Source organism: Astyanax mexicanus, chromosome 24, assembly GCF_023375975.1.
Source record: "Astyanax mexicanus isolate ESR-SI-001 chromosome 24, AstMex3_surface, whole genome shotgun sequence".
In the NCBI taxonomy this organism is placed as follows: Eukaryota; Metazoa; Chordata; class Actinopteri; order Characiformes; family Acestrorhamphidae; genus Astyanax; species Astyanax mexicanus.
The window spans coordinates 22,847,908-22,859,904 of NC_064431.1; the positions used below are offsets into that span (position 1 = coordinate 22,847,908).

Consider the following 11,997-nt stretch of genomic DNA (forward strand, 5'->3'; position numbering starts at 1 on the left):
CAAAATTAGACCCAAGTCAAGAAAAAAAGCTGATCCACCAGCTTAAAGGTGTTCTTCTGCTAAAATCCACTCTGTCCCTTAACCTCCATTGTCTGCGGTAGCAAGTAAAAAAAAATATTCACAAAAATGAGTTGATCAGAAAAAGCAGTGTCTACGTCAACCCGTGAATTATATTCGCGCAAATAACACATCAGTGTTCTATGCTTTACCCAGTAATTCAGAGCTGAAGAACAAGAGAGTTTATGTCTATGGAACACCACCAGCGAAGATGGTGAGACTCAGATAGGTAGGTATATGTTTAGAACAGTTCGGTTTACACTAGTTAAAAGTAAAATTTCACGCGAGGGTTTTGTTCCGGCTCTGCTGCAGCTCAGCCAACAAAACCCTGGGGTGGAATTGTACTTTCTGGACCTGGACTACCCACCTCTGTGTGTAACTATAGGTTTACATAGGATCTCCAGTGGATTTCGCATTTTACAGAGAATTTAAGACTAGATCAATGTTGTAAAGTAAAGTCTTTATTTTAAATGTTTATAACTGGTGTCCGTCTCGCTTGTGTCGCAGTGCTGTTAGCCAGAGAAGATATGTTTGCATGTATGAATATTCATAAGCAAGAGCTGAAATCCTATTCTACTCTACTGGTACTAGACAAGCTCTGTGTGCTCGCTCCTGCTCAGGAGTGTTCATCAAACATTCAGACACACAGTGGACATCACCACCAGAAGCTTTTCCTCATGTAACCAGAAAGTCCTTTTAGCAGTTTCTCGATAGGCAGGTCACTGATCAACACCACAGACACAGCAGACAGGCTCATGTTTAAATATAAATTTTATTTACAACAATATCAACATCGAGGAAAAGAATAAAATGTACTGTAATTTACAGCCTGTAAAACGTCAGTTTATTTGCGCCCTCCTCTACATAAGTTAATCAGACCCCGCCCCCGTGACTCATAACAATACAGAACAACCGTTTCTGGATTTCTCGTCTCTAAATAGATTTCATCATGATCCAACGTGATCTAGGCTATCAAAAATAAACAACACATGACTTGTCCCCTCCTGATCCGATGAGATTAAGAATGGTACGGAAAAAGAAAAAACGACTGCGGCAGCTCATCTGATTGTTATTTCTCAAAAGAAAAAACACAAAAAAAACCACCCTAAAAAAATTACCAAAAAATCAACGTAAGTCTCCCGAAAAAAAAAGAAAAGAAGCACAAACACTGTTGCATGAACTGGCCTTGGTTTTGTGTACAGCATGTACACTATTAAAAATAAAGGTACTACAAAGGGTTCATTGTGTGATACCACAAAAGAACCACTTTTGAAAAATTCAGGTACAGATCTGAAAAATCTGATCCAAGAATTGTCTGAGCTGATTTTCTACCTTACTTTATGGATTTCTAACAACTTGATCAAATTCCTGGGCTGGACTTTTCTTTTCTGCACCTGAATTTTCAAAAAATGTCTTTAGATAGCCAAAAATGATTTTGGCACCCTTTATTAAGCACCCTTATTCCTAATGGTCTAATACAAAGTCATATTAAAGTTGATATATATATATATATGACAGTATGTATGTTTGCACAACAAACTACAGTTAAAAAGTCAATAGCCCAGCAAAACGCTGCCACAGGCCTATCTTTGGATTGTGCACGTTCCTTAAAAAGGTAGATTTTTACGAAAACCCAGCAATAAAATGCACTCGAGAGGTGTTACCTGAAAGCATTCATTAATCGATTAACGATAGTGACGGGTAGCTTAGAGAGAAAAGCTTATAGAAAGACAGGAAAATATTGTCTGTCTGTCTGTCTGTCTGTCTGTCTTTCTTCTTCCCGTATTTTTCACCACTGCGTTCATAAAAATGTTCTCCCTTTGACTGTAAAATAGAAAGAGAATTAAACCTGAAGCAAACATTGACCTAAAATATATATATATATATATAATATGAATGATGGACCCAACGTGGCCCAAAAATAATCTGTGCAAAAAAAAAAAAAAAATTGTACAGTATATAATAAGAGCATGTGTGATACATCTGGAGCGCACAGCATGTACAAGTCCATTCATATTCACATATATTTCAAAAAAAAAAAAATCCAATTTAATACTGCAGTACCTTTTTTCTCTCTTTTTTTTTTTTGGATCGACACACCATTTAGCTCGTATGGCGTAGTGTGAGCGTGTTTATTGCTTGAATCTGCTGCATATATTGTAAAACTGAAAAAGTCAGCGTGTCCTGAAAGCTCCTGCTAAAATGAGTCACTTTGGGGGGGGGAGAGTAAAGGAAAACAAAATTAAAAGGTCATTCCTAAAAGTATTGAGTTTTGAGTCGATAAGGCCAGAACGAGCAAGAAATATTGCAAACATCCTTTTCCTTATTAGCAATAAAGTGCATCCCCACCCGTTCAGCTGCTGTACCATAACCCACCCCGCTCAGATCCACAGCAAGAGAGAAGCGCCCTCTGGTGCTTACGTCAAGTACTGCGCACACACACAGCCACACACACAGCCACACACACAGCCACACACACAGCCACACACACAGCCACACACACAGCCACACACACAGCGAGAGAGAGAGAAAGAGAGAGAGAGAGAGAGAGAGAGAGAGAGAGAGAGAGAGAGAAAGAGAGACAGACAGACAGACAGACAGAGAGAGAGGGCATGACTCTTATGCCCTATTGCACGCACACTCACCCAAACCCACACACACACTTGCGCACACATTCGTATAGCATTTCACACACTGAGCTGGTAAGAAGTCCATTTCAAAGTCAAGAGTCTCTCTCTCTCTCTCTCTCTCTCTCTCTCTGTGTCCCAGCTGTATCATTCCAAATGTCGCTCGTCCATAAGCAGAAGCAGCTCAGCAGTGCTGGATGTCTCGGCTGTGACTTGCCCGACTGACCGGCCCGAGCAGGGCTCCGTTCTCCTCAACCTTTTCAATAAGGCTGTTCTCTGCTACAAGTACTTCTGCAAAAAACACAAAGACAGAGCACAAAATTAACTATGGCGTCTGTAAGGAAACATTCTTATAATGCTGCATTTTACTGTTGAAGGTGTTCAGAAATGACTTTAGTTCTACTGTGAGAAATTCATGTTTTTTTTTGTTTTATTGTGGTGTACTTTTTTAAGCATACAGACAAGGGGTGAGGCAAATTTTCAATTCTTAGATGCATCTCATTTTTGACATGGACGATTTTTGGAACTTGAATCCATTCAAACCTGCCAACATAGATTTTAAATAACAGGTACACATTTTGATCTCCTAGTATGCTTGTTTGATTCTGTGTTCTGAAGTACGCATATCACTTGATCTCTCACATAACTCATGTTTTTTTTTCCAAATTTGTCTGTACGACTGCAGTCATGGCCACTTGTGCTGTTCATGTTAGCACAAATCAAAACAAAGTCACTGTGCTGAAGACTCAAGTTCTGCCATTAAAGCTCTCAGTTACTCTGCAAAGCACAATATTCTGTTTTAAAAAGCTTCAAAACTACCCTGAAATAAACAAAAAGCATAATACTCTATTCATACGCAGATCAAACACAGATCAGCCACAACATTAAAATCAGTTCCCTATGTACCATACACTGGTATAGGTTTCTGCTTTCCTTATAACTGGTTTTAATAAAAACCTACCAATTTTAATCCTAGATTAAGCATTAGGTTTTTTTTTAGTAAATAGAAATAGTGTCAAAAAGCATACTAAATAGCAGGATTCATTATGGATCATTACAGTTACTTTACTTTAAAAGTACCAAGTAGTCCTGGAACAAGGAAAAAGAAATTCGGTATATAAGAAAAAGATGCACCAAGATGCATCGATAATCAGTACAAAGAGTGTAATTAATCCTCTTTAATCCTCTTTGCAGCAAATTGTTCAATTAAAGTGAGTAAAAATACTATATTATTCTATCTATTCTGTTCTACCTATTTGAACAGAAGTTTTGGTGAATGTTGCCATCTCATTTTGTGGGAATTGTCTTAAAATCCGCCATTAGGAATGTATTTTGTTATCTTAATGTAATCTTTTTAAAATTACAGCTACTGGAGCATTTTGCCATCTTGTATTGTTAAATGCTCTTTAAATGTCATTATATATTATTTACACAATATCTCCAAACCCTTAAAGTCTGTATGTTTTAATAAAGCATAAATGCAGTCAAAAATACAGTGCTGGGCAATATTCCCCTTAAATACTGTAATGAAGAAAAGTTGGAATAAAATATTTTTTTTAGAGAACCTACATTCTTCATTACCTGTTCAGGAACCACTGGCATGCGACCCATGCCCATGGTGTTCATGCCCATTTGCCCTTGCATTGGAGGCATCTGTCCAGGCCCATTCACTCCTCCCTGCACAGCCCCATTCATCATCATGCCTCCGTATTGCGATGGCGCACCCTGCTGGGGGAACTGCTGCTGAGGGTATGAGCTTAAAATAAACAAATCAAAAAATGTACATGTGAATATGCAGAAAACAGATTTTATTCACATTAATCAACATATAATCATATAACTGTACCACACATACACACACACACACACACGTATATTATTATATTCATTCAGGCACTTTCAGGTACTCACCTGTTCATGGGCATGCCTCCCTGACCCCAACCCTTCATCTCTGCTGATTGGTACATGGGGCTGCTCTGAGGGTGCTGCTGCATCATGGGATTCTGTGGGCCTCCCATGCGGCCAGGCATCATATTAGGAGGGCTGCTGCCAGTACCCACGAACGAAGGGTCCCCTTGTTGGCCCATTCCTGCAGATACACAGTTAATCAGATTTCACTGTGTTATTATAACAATTTGTTTTTTTTAAACCTTAAAATTAAACTCAAACAAAAAAGGACTTCAAGTGGTATATTAATATTAGAGACAAGTGTGCTATTAGAGACCAGTATTAAACACGCCCTGTTCTTCTGTTCAGCCTCGTCTTTGGACCACAATGTTTTAGGTCATATTTATATTAATTCTAGAACAATTTGTTTTTAGGACATCTCCCAGTGCTCTCCCATTGCCTGGTTTAAATTGTTTAAAATTAATAGATGTATGAGAAGACTTTACACGATAAGGAGCATTATTCAAAAACTCCACTGCCTGGAAAACTGTGAATGTGTGTCCAAAACGTTTTTCAGGTAATTCAGTTTGCAGTTTTCTTAGGGAATGAGGATTTTTTTGTTTAAATAAAATCACAGACTAATAACATCTTAACTGTAAAAGTGGACCAGGGAGTATTTCACAGATAAAAACAGCAATAGACGCTGTTTAGAGTCTAATGACCATCCAACCTCAGCCCACACTGTAAACACAACTGAGCATACCGTAATTTCCACTATAATTAAACGGCTGCTGGCCCGGCTGGTTCATAGCAGCTCCTCCCATGGGGTTATCCATGCCAGTGGGGGCGGTAACGTTAGGAGGGGGGCTGAAGCCTCCGGCTGCGGCTTGCTGTTGCTGCTGCTGCATAATCATCATCATCCTCTGCCTCCTCATCTGCAGAGTCATCATCTCTCGACTCCGCTGAGCCATCATCTGAGCGTTCAGAAACCCAGGCTGAGAGAGAGAGAGAGAGTGATAGAGAGAGGCTGTCAATAATGCAGGCACAGGGCATAAAATCTGAAGTCCATTACCATGTAAAAATGACTATAAAACAACAGAATACAAATCCAGCCCTCCGGTTGAACAGACCAAAATTATCTGGCAGTAAATGTAAACGATTTTTCCACTTCATTAGCAGGCAGACATCCAAAGCACAGTGTTTGTCTTGGGCTTGCTTTTATTGATTTAAGCATTGGAAAGTGAAGTACCTGTCCCGCCATGCCGGGCTGCATGCCAGGCCTCACTCCGGGGTTGGCTCCTGGTGCATTCTCCATTTTCACTGCCATTGCTTGCCTGGTTTGGTTCATAAACTGCAAAATGATACCAATCAAAATGATTAGGACATAATTCAGCAGAACACAAAACATCCAATTCCAAAATTTACTAATACTTGTTCGGTCAGCATATACATTTTTTAAAACGTTATCATAAAAACAGCAAAATTATTAAAGAGTAGATCCACCCTCAATACCTAATGGATTGGTATTTTATTTGAATTAGGGGTGCCAAAACCACAAAAACCAAAGGCAGAATACTGAAAACATTTTTTATTAATTTTGGCACATTGGCACAAATCACCATTGTTTAAACTATGACAGCTACATGTTTTTATTCAAATACTACAAATTAAAAATATTTATTGAACCCTGAACATAAAAATTGAACATCACAGCTGCTTGTGATCTGTTCGCATCATCAAAAATGACATTTTTTTGGTATGAAATCAATATTTTCACTTGAGCCCCATCTCTTCTGGCTTGTTACTGGCCCACAACCATATTTCAAATCTGCACTTAGTTATTTGCTAATAAAACAGAAAAAAAAAATGCACCTAATTTACATGCAATTTTTATTTGAATATTTTTTATTAATTAAATCATATTTAGTGCATCCCTTATTAGCATGTTTAAAAAATACATGTTAGTGGGACATAGCAAGCTCAAGGGGGAGGAGTTAGCAATGAGTAGGCAGAGGCAGTCAAATTCTTTACTGCACAATTACTTTGGCCACCAATTGAAGTGTCAGTTTTTTTCGAAAGGTTGTAACCCATCTCAATTTATTATCAATTAAAATATCACTGAAATTATAACCACTTAGAAGCAGCTATTGGGACCCTATTTGCATAATTTATCCTCTATATAAATATATCAAAGCCTACTTGGAGTTATAGTCATTAAATTATTGCATTTATCGTTTTAAAAATGTAATGGAATATCATAGGATTCCTAGAACAGACCCCAATGCATGATCCCAAATCTCACCTGTTGTCCCTGTAATCTCTGCTGAAGCTGCAGTCTGAGGGGCTTGGTTGCGTTCATCATCCTCGGGCGCATCATGGCAGCTCGGGGGTGCATGCCTCCCATCCCACCCATCTGTGCCATCATGGGGTTAAAACCAGGCCCAGGCTGGCCCTGCATAGGACCTGGGCCAGCACCAGGGCCACCAGGACCAGGTCCAGGACTGGGTCGAGGCCCATAGCCTCCCTGCATGCCACCCATGGATGGTGGGCCTGGATAACCTGAGCTGTACATGGCTTTAGGGTCCATACCCATTGCAGAGTCAGGGGCAGGGCCAGGGCCAGGGAAGGAGTCCGTGGGGGTCGGAGGCTGGTCTGAACTGTGGCCCTGCAAACAGATTAAACACAGTTAAGGAAAGAGAATCTGAAACTTTTCGCGATCAAGTTAGTCTATGGAAATCAATCAATAATCTAGCACATATATTACATACGTCTGTGCAATACATGTTCTTCACTGACCTGACTAACAAGGTCCGGTATCCCGAGTGCCCGGTCGATTTCCTCCAGGGCAATCACATCTGTGTTGTTGAGGAGAGAGTCCAGTTGATCTAACAGTGCTCGCTCATCACTCTGCCCCTCACTGGTTGCTGGGGGTACCAGTAGATCATCCAGTGGGTTGCCAAATGGCATGCTGTGCACAAAAAACGTGCATGATAAGCGGTTGCATAAAATATTAACTTATATACACACATAAAAATTAGACAAAAAAGAACATATACACTTGGTAATTTATGCATCTTCTGTATCAGGATTATATCTAAATCCAATCACTCAATACACTTAAGGCAGTGGTCGAATTTGATTCATACGTTATAGCAGTGTAAATGCAGCCATCTCTTTAAGGCACAAAAACAACCTATCTGGATGGGATTAGTTTCTCAGAGGGTCTTGGAGTAATTTTCTCTTTTATGGGGGTCCTCTGTGATTTTATTCCCATACGGAACGACCATGAATGTTTTTTTTCAGACGTCCTCTGAAAACATTACAGACTGAATTATCTACTGTTTTTCCTCTCGTTTAATAAAATAGCTAATTGTCCACTGCCACGGGCTGTAATAACGTGGATCTCCATAGAAAAACACGGCCAAAGTAAACACACCATTGTGCTCCATTGTGCAAAACCTGATATCACGTAAAAAAATAATGCGAGGTCACGTGACCGAGAAAGCCAAAAAAAACTCACTGGTCCTGATGTTTTTTCAATTGCAGTCCGGATGCAAGAATTCACTAAGCAGAAGTGTGAAATATTTTCACAGACGCGCCCTTGAGAAACTAATCTCATCTGGATTGAGCTTAAGTACAACCAAAACACAAATAGTAATTGGCATTTTAATCTCACTCAGATTTTAATAAAGCTGTATATTTTCAATTTGTTTAGCTCTTTACTTTGAGGCTTTAATGGAATTGTTTTTGTAACTGTTCATGTCTGCAGTTGATATGCATGCATTTTAGTTTTGTAGTAAATTTCTTTTGTTAAATGACATTATTTGTATCATACAATTAATTGCCTTGTTTAATTTTTTAGTAAAAAAAACAGAGGACTGGTAAATTACATTCGATTTGTCTATTCTACTGAATGTTAAAAACTGTATTTTATCCTGAAATACATATATATTAATATTGAACTCTTCTTACCTGTTGCCACCATGACCTCGCTCAATACCCATTCCACATTCGGGCCACGAAGGAGACTGGGGAGCATGTGGCTGCCCTCTGAACGCATTCACATTCATTCCCATTTCATTTGGACCTGCAGAGATACAGTCATTCAACAGACAAGATCAGTTTGGCTCAAAATATCTCTGCACACAACACAGACCTTTGTTATTCATGCCATTTTTAAGACAAATAAAGCTTCAAATATTCTCACTTTTATAATCAGTAGCCTAATGCACAATTATATGTAGTTGCTTACCAAAGATAAACATGTACCTACAAAACTTAAAAAATAAAATAAAACGCTTAGAAGTCATGTAAAAAATATCTTATTCCAAGAAAAATCTAAATATTTATATTGGTTCATTCATTATGATAATACATGATGCTCTGTTTAAACGATGTGCACTACAAATAGACAAAAATGAAGATACACGTTTTTCTTTAGGCAGTGATGATTTGCCCTGTACAGTAAATAAACAACATACTGAACATATTATTCCAGCATATTTGCACACAGACATAAAAGTGCAATACAGCATACCCATGTCCATTAGCTGCTGCTGAAGCATGGATCTGGGAGCGGGTACACTGTTGGATCTGTTGATCATTGGGCCTCCCATCATACCCTTGGGGTTTGGATCCACACCTGGGCAGCCCATTCCTGGGTGACCATTTGTGCCACCAGGGCTGTTACTGGGACCCTGCATCCTCCAGTCACCAGAGCCCATCATTGGTCGCATCTGGTTCATGCCCATTTGTTTGTTGGGACCTCCTGTGGAAAAGACCAGAACATGAATATGGTTGGAATAATTCTTAATTTTTCCTTAGGTAAACTTTAAAAGAGTGACTCTGTTCCAAGGGAAACTGGTACTCTTAAAAGCCAAGAAGGGGTAGGGGACAAATTAAAAATGGGATTGGGCCATAGTGCACCTATAATAATGGTTTAAATTACAGTATAAAAACAGCCCTTGCTACTGGTTTTAGGAATAAAAGTGAAAAAACTGGCCCGTTTTTAAAGATAACAGTACAGTAAAGCAGATCCTGATACTGCTTACCCATGCCAATGTGGCTGTCCAGGCTCTCCTGTTTGATGAGGGAAGAAGGGGCACTCCTCCTGCCTGTTACTCCTGCTGCACCTAGAGGTTTACTGTCCACAGACACTGCTCTCTGAAAAGGTACCCGAGGTCCAGGGCCTATCACTCCACCTTCTCGATCTGCACAATTTACAAAAAGAAACTCAGTCATATCTATGATCTCATTAACACCTGGCATTAACAACCATGCTGAGTGATCTGATAAGTGTGCAGCACAAAGTAGTACAGATGTTAACATGGTACAATGCCTATATCCTGCTGGAAAATTAAATCTGAATCTTCATAAAAGTTGTCAGCAGAGGTGAAGCATGAAGTGCTGTAAGATTTTCCAGGAAAACACTGCACTGACTTTGGACTTGATGTAACAGAGTGGACCAACACCAGCAGATGACATGTCTCTCCAAACCATCACTGATTGTGGAAACATCACACTAGACCTCAAGCAGCTTGAACTGTGTGTCTCTTTACTCTTCCTCCAAGGGACTCTGGTCCCTTGATTTCCAAATGAAATGCAAAATTTACTGACGCTTAACGATGGTTTGGAGAGACATGTCATCTGTTGGTGTTGATCCACTGTTATATCAAGTCCAAAGTCAATGCAGTGTTTTTTTCTGGAAAATCTTACAGCACTGTATGATTGAGCAAGTTTTACATTTTGAACTGAATTAATGAAATAAAGTAACTTTTCAATGATATTCATTTTTTTTTTTTAGATTAACTAGTATGTCCCAACAGTAAATCATAGCTGTGTCATAACCTAAAATCAACCCATATCAATCCTACATTCGCTTACTCTCTGCACACACTGCAAATGTACAAATGAGAACCAGTTTTTCTGTTCTTACCATGGCCAGTGTTGTTGGGTCCATTCCCTTTCTTGTGTTCTCCATCTGACCCACTTCCAGGTCTAGTATCAGTAAACATTCCAGGACCGGGTTTCCTTAAACCTCCTAGAATGCTCTCCAGGCTTTCCAGCTAAAAAGATGACAAAATATAGTGCTGGATCAGTGAAAGTGTTTGGTGTTACTTTAAACTGGCAAATGCTTATTAAAAATCACATACGATTCTGGCATTTACTCTGTACATAAATTTTCTTCAAGTACCTCGTCAGCTGGCTCGATCTTAATTTTGGCTTCCTGTCCACTGGAGGTTGTGACTCCTGAGCCTGGCCCCGTGCCAATCCCACATCCCTCCAGCTCATCCAATCCGGGTTTGCCCTCGGCCATGCAGGAGTCCTTGGAATCGTCCTTTTTTAGAAGGTACTGAAGCAGGACATGAGTTTTCTTCGGACTCTGCTGCTCCTGCTTGACCTCCGGCCCGGAACCGTCTGCGCCCGGGTGTTCAGAACCCAGGCCGACCTTCCCCGTGGCCTCGGCCGTTATGCGGGCAACATCGTCTGGAGTATTACTGTTCTGAAGAAGCTTGTGGAGGATCTTGTGCTTCTGCACAGAGTGGGACGCCATCCCATGTCCCATGCAGCCCGAAGACGATACGCATCCTGAACCTTGCTGCCCTTGTGACGAAGCCGAAGAGGACGAGGACACTCCTGTGGAAGACGGGCTGGTCATGCAGCCCCCAGGTTCTTTTGAATCCATGCCACCCATGGGCGTGGACGCACGGCCGGGAACAGGTCCGCTGTTTCCTGCTCCCAAAGAGAGCTCTTCCGGTGGGGACGTCAGCAGTTGAAGCAGTTTCTTATTGCCTTTCGCGTCCGAACCCCTGAGAGTGCTGTCAGCCCCAGGCCCACCATCTTTACTGGACTGGCTATCTGGCTTGTCTATCCCAGTTTCAGATGGAGTAGCCTGTTGCTGGTCAGCACCGCAGGGGCTTATACAATCACCGGCACCTTTATTACTTAGCGCTTGCGAATGGTTTGACTGACTGGACTGTGTGGAATTGATGCCGGGAGAACCGTCAGATTTGTGAGGCGGGGAGGTGAGCGCGGACTGGAGGGAGGAACCCACTCCTTCACTGATAGCCTGCAGGGCATTCAGGGAGCTGCTTGAGAATGTACTGCTACCTGCTGGACCGGAGGCGCCACTGTTGGAACCCATACTCACAGGGCCCATAGGAGAATGCATGCCTGCAAAAAATATATACATATATGTTAACATAATCCAAATAATTGGTAAAATATATTTTAAGTAAATTTTCTAACAACATAAACAGCTAATAAAATTATAAAAAAATGTCATATTTAACAGATTTAACAGAATACTTTACATTTTCACTAAGCTAGCATATTCAAATTATTTTACGCTGTCATCTACACTGATTTCAAACTTTTGTACACTAATGTAGCTATGAATATTGATCATGTATAGCTTTACAGTTAA

At 40.4% G+C, this 11,997-nt stretch overlaps 1 protein-coding gene across 3 annotated transcripts in view; it reads right to left on the bottom strand.

Moving 5' to 3' along the window:
• Positions 1-810: 810 nt before the first annotated feature.
• Positions 811-11,997, bottom strand: part of ncoa3 (nuclear receptor coactivator 3) — a 51,067-nt gene continuing 39,880 nt past the window's right edge. For 2 of the 3 annotated variants that reach the window (XM_049471749.1, XM_049471750.1), the window contains 12 exons: positions 10,765-11,744; positions 10,507-10,636; positions 9,623-9,781; positions 9,109-9,339; positions 8,544-8,658; positions 7,368-7,539; positions 6,874-7,236; positions 5,821-5,922; positions 5,335-5,566; positions 4,596-4,773; positions 4,254-4,440; positions 811-2,975 (listed from right to left, as the gene is read on the bottom strand). In XM_049471749.1, the coding sequence (XP_049327706.1) occupies positions 2,964-2,975; positions 4,254-4,440; positions 4,596-4,773; positions 5,335-5,566; positions 5,821-5,922; positions 6,874-7,236; positions 7,368-7,539; positions 8,544-8,658; positions 9,109-9,339; positions 9,623-9,781; positions 10,507-10,636; positions 10,765-11,744 (2,861 nt within the window). In that variant the 3' untranslated portion in view covers positions 811-2,963. The remainder of the gene's footprint in view (positions 2,976-4,253; positions 4,441-4,595; positions 4,774-5,334; positions 5,567-5,820; positions 5,923-6,873; positions 7,237-7,367; positions 7,540-8,543; positions 8,659-9,108; positions 9,340-9,622; positions 9,782-10,506; positions 10,637-10,764; positions 11,745-11,997) is intronic. The other variant, XM_022682761.2, reaches the window with a different exon arrangement.